Source organism: Fundulus heteroclitus, chromosome 22, assembly GCF_011125445.2.
Source record: "Fundulus heteroclitus isolate FHET01 chromosome 22, MU-UCD_Fhet_4.1, whole genome shotgun sequence".
NCBI lineage: Eukaryota > Metazoa > Chordata > Actinopteri > Cyprinodontiformes > Fundulidae > Fundulus > Fundulus heteroclitus.
Window position 1 is genome coordinate 11,048,778 of NC_046382.1, and position 4,970 is coordinate 11,053,747.

At 41.0% G+C, this 4,970-nt stretch overlaps 1 protein-coding gene across 1 annotated transcript in view; it reads right to left on the bottom strand.

Moving 5' to 3' along the window:
* Positions 1–2,260, bottom strand: part of LOC118557048 (fibrillin-2-like) — a 7,240-nt gene extending 4,980 nt beyond the window's left edge. Inside the window, exon 1 of the mRNA XM_036125941.1 lies at positions 1,297–2,260. Coding sequence (XP_035981834.1) covers positions 1,297–2,191 — 895 coding nt within the window. The 5' untranslated portion in view covers positions 2,192–2,260. The remainder of the gene's footprint in view (positions 1–1,296) is intronic.
* Positions 2,261–4,970: the final 2,710 nt, after the last annotated feature.

Genomic DNA, 4,970 nt, shown 5'->3' on the forward strand with positions numbered 1-4,970 from the left:
TAAACATACACCAATCAGGTACAGCATTAGACTGACGCCACAACCAGTATATTTTTATTGCTTCTAACACATCAACGTTAAACACTGTTGTTTTTCTTGTAGCCTAATATATCCCAGCCATTAACTGGTGCCGTGACAGTTATAATCAGTGATAATGTCGTGCCTGATCAGTAAATACAGTAGTATCAAAAAGTATTAGCCCATTGCAGATATCCTCAGTTTTTGCCAGACTTAAATCCTCCAGACCATCTAGAACATTTTTATTCAAGAAAAATATAACCTGAGTTAATACAAAAAAACTGTTTTAATTTATTCTAATTTAATTTATTGAGTGAAAAATCTATCCAAACCATACTGACCCAAGTATGGCCACAGGATTTTGGCCAGGCATTTTCTTTTATTGTTTTCTCAAACAGCTAAGCACCCCCAGCTCATCCCACTAATGCAACCATTTTTGACTGTGGAAAGGATGTTCTTTTCTTGAAATAATATCTTTGCTTGTAAGGCCTGTACACCTTACAAAAAGTTCCAACTTTGGCTCATCCATCCCCAAAATGCTTTCCCAATATCTTTGGTCAAAATATATTTTGCAAATGTGAAACACCCCATTTTGTTCTTTTTTTTTGTTTGTTTTTGTTTTTGGTAGTTGCTTCAGAGATTTTCCAAGGATCTTGTTTTGCCCAGTCTCTTTCTCATTGTTAAATCATGAACAATGACCTTAACTGAGCCAAGTGACACATGCTGTGCTTTAAATGCTTTTCTGGGTTCTTCTGTGACATCCTTACTAGCCCAGTTTTTTATGTGATCTTGGTGTCATTTTGATAGACTAGCCAAGTTTTCTCTGTGGATTATTTGCTTCAGTACAGCAAACTTAGAAATGGCTTTCTAAATCTTTGCAGATTTAAAGACATAGAATACTTTGTTGCTCATCTGTTTATTTTATTTCTTTAGATCATGCACTATTTAAGATGTTTCTTCCTTCTATAGGTCTGACAGTAATCCCGTATGGGGATTACTGCACCAAAAAGGACGTATATAATGGTTAACCACAATATATCTATGATTTAAAAAGGGCAGTTACATTTTTGCAAAGGGCCGGATTGGTTTGGATTGATTTTTTTCTCCCTTTTTGAACAAAATAATCATTTGAAAACTGCATTTTGCACTTATTATTTTCACAGCTCTGTATACACTCTGCGTTTCATCTTAACATGACAAAACCAAACATTTAGGCTGAACTTAGCCATTTGGTTTCATTGTTTTTAATGAGAAATGAAAAATATATGTTTTCATTACCGACACATTGCTGCCCGTTGAGAGTGTAGCCTTGTCTGCAGACACAGGAAAATGATCCAGGGGTATTCAAACACTCAGTCTCATTTTGAGGACAAACATTGTCCTTCTGGCATTCATTGATGTCAGCGCAGGTCACTCCATTGCCGTCAAAGCCGACGTCACAAACACACTGGTATCCGGATGGTGAAAGGTGGCACAGACCTTTACTATGGCAGGGAGGATCACACAGTGAAGTGGGTGGCACACAGGTGCCATTAGAGACCACAGTACCATTTAAACATGAGCACACGTAAGAACCAGGAGAGTTGACACATTGTGAGAAAGCAGGGCACGTGGTGTTGGAGAGGGAACACTCATTCACATCCTGGCAGGAAAATCCATCCCCCGTGAAACCTTGCTGACAAGAGCAGAAGTAGTCCCCTATAACGTTGGTGCATGTGGCCCTTGAGTGGCATATACCGTCCAAAGCGCACTCATTTATGTCTGTACAATGGGAGCCATTCCCTGTAAAGCCTCTCTTACAGGTGCAGGTGTATGAGCCGATGGTGTTGAGACACGTGGCATTGACATGGCATGGTTTGTCTTTACACTCGTCCCAATCGACACAGGCCATGTTGCTGGCAGGACGGTAGTACCCAGCCCGGCAAGGGCACTCATAGGACCCATCAGTGTTTTTGCACTCTTCGTTCACTCCGCACGGATTACTCTTTTCCTTGCATTCATTGATATCTTGGCAAATTGTCCGATTAATCAAGTTGAAACCTGACTGGCATTGGCATGTAAAAGAACCTTGGTTGTTGACACATGTTGCTTTGTTTTTACAACCCCCGTTATTCACCAGGCACTCGTTGATGTCATTACACTGAAGGACCCCATCACCTGAATACCCAGCCATACATGTGCAGTTGTAAGAACCAGGAAGGTTAGAGCAAAGGGCCTTGGAGTGGCATTTTGAATCCAGAGAGCATTCATTTATATCCACACAGGTAAAACCATCTCCACTATAGCCTGACAAGCACTGACAAGAAAAGGAACCTGGTGAATTAGTGCAGTTTGCAAACGGGGCTGCAACGCCCTGCTTTGCATTCATCAATGTCGTTGCACTTGGAGTTGTTAAGTATATAGCCACTGCCACAGTCACATTTATACGATCCAAGACTATTCACACAGGTTGTGAAAGATGGGCAAATGTTTGGCAGTGCGCACTCATCAACATCTTCACAGCGTCGTCCATCGCCAACAAAACCTTCCAGACATGAACACTCATAACTGCCCAACCTGTTGATGCAAAGAGCATTTGAGTCGCATTCATTGCCTGCAATGCATTCATTTATATCTGCACATGTCAACCCATTTCCCTACAAACCCACTCCTGCAGGTACACCTGTATGACCCAATAGAGTTTTGGCATACTGCAAAAGAACTGCAGATGTTGTTCGCACACTCGTCGATGTCAACACAGTTCTGTCCGGCAGTTTGAAAGCCACTGTTGCACGTACAACGGTAGGAACCAGGTGTATTTATGCAGCCATTGTAGCCTAATGACGCAGAACACACGCGAGGATTCTCTGTACATTCGTCTATGTCCATGCACAAGTAGTTTCCATTTCCCTTATAGCCAGTATTACAGGTGCACATATAGGAACCGGGGTTATTAGTGCAGGTGGCGTTCCAATGGCAGATCCGTTGGTTTGAGCATTCATTAACATCTGTACACTGGAAGCCATCTCCTGTGAACCCTGCGCCACACTGACACCTTCGTCCACCATCCAAATTAGTACAGAGTGCATCGGGGTGGCAACCCCCGTTGTTCGTTTGACACTCATTGACGTCCTGGCAGGTTTTACCGTCACCAACATATCCATCGAGGCAGATGCAGTCATAGCTGCCTTGGGAGTTGGTGCAGCGGGCCTTTGGGTGACAGCTGTGCATGCTGGTCAGACACTCATCGACGTCACTGCACTGCAGACCGTCACCCTGGTAGCCCACCCGGCACACACAGGTGTGGTTGCTTCTAATCCTCATGCAGTCGGCCTGAGCGTGGCACTTGATGCCTTCTGCCTCGCATTCACTCTTGTCAACGATAACTAAAAAGAAGGAACAGAAAATAGTTTAGAGAAAAAAAAAACTGTGATTCTATTTCAATTTTCCGAAGATAGCATTGTATGTGAATCGTACAAACAGTAATGTTTCAGGGCAAAATACCTGCACGACAGTAAACCAGCAAGGCAAACAGAGTGAACAGCCACAAGATAGAAAACCTAAAAGGAAAAAAAAGAGTTATACACATAACACATAATTCACTTTATTAGCTAAAGCAGTCTTCAGGTCCAGAGGGAGCATGTTTCTCTGTGTTTAGTCATTCAGGCTTTTACAGTCGTGACCTCTATCATGAGTATATAAATGTGCATTGATTTTCAACCACTAGAGGATAACAATCCACACATATAAGCAGTTATCCAGCATATTAAAGTCAAATTGATTTAGATGTGCCAGGAAGCTTTGTCACTCTTCAAATAACTTTTACAGGAAATGATTCAGAGAAGGGATTACCTTCAGTTTGGACAGAAACGAAAATAATCTCATGTTTGTTCTTATTAGGTTCCAGTTTAAATGTTAATACTCCCCCTGGGACATGAAGGCCTATTGTATGTCTTTGATGGAGGCTCTGGTTGGACGCCATTATAGACTCCAGTTACATACATGCAGAAACGCCTTACCAGCCCTGAGGGACTGCAGCCAGTACGTCAATAAGTGTTACAAGTGCAGTCAAACGTTATTCAGTCTAACATTTGATTTTTTCATCTTTTTAACAACTGTTCCTGTATTTTGTCTTATTTTTTTAATGCTTTGTTACTACTTGCTTTAAATTTTGAAAAAAAATCATACATTTATATAGAAACCGCATTAATAGAGAAATTGGGTAGAGAATATAAGAGTTGTTATTTACAAAAGTTTTAGCTTATTGTCATCTTGTAAAATTTCCCCTAACCTGTCCAGCAAACATTGTCAAAACTTTGTACATTTTGCTGATTGATTGACTGAGCAGTTGGGATTCCTCGTTCCACCCAGTAGGGATTAAAGGCTTGGTTTGATGAAGTGGAAACCATAAATCCAGAGTTAAGTTTTCCTTTCATTTCTCTTGAATTGAAAGCCAGTAGTGATGAACGGTTATGTACCATCCTCGTTTCTAACTGTCATACCTAATAATCATAGCTCGGCAAGAGAAACGTCAAGTTAATTGTCTCTTGTATGTAAAGAAAATGCAAAAAAGGGATAATTTATTTAACCTGAAGTTACATAGCCTGGTCAGATTCAGCCTCTTGTTGTCTCTGTTTATCTGTGTTACTGTTCATGGGTTTTCATTTAGTTTTTTAGATTCAAAAGTTTGAAAGTATTTTTTTTTTGTTACTAGAGTCTCGGTCATGTTTCATATTTGGTATGACAACTGTTTTTCAGTTGCTGATTGTGATTTTTTTTTCTTCAGCGCCTTCAGCGCCTAATATGTAATGCATTCAATTTGCACTGGAAGTTGGAATTTCTAAACAAAAAAATCAAGACAGGGACCATAACAGGGGCCAGGACCCCATAGAACAGACCCCGGCCTCTGTTATGGCCCCTGTACAAAGACAAATCAACTTCTTATGGTGACTTGCGCTGGCACAGAAACCGTA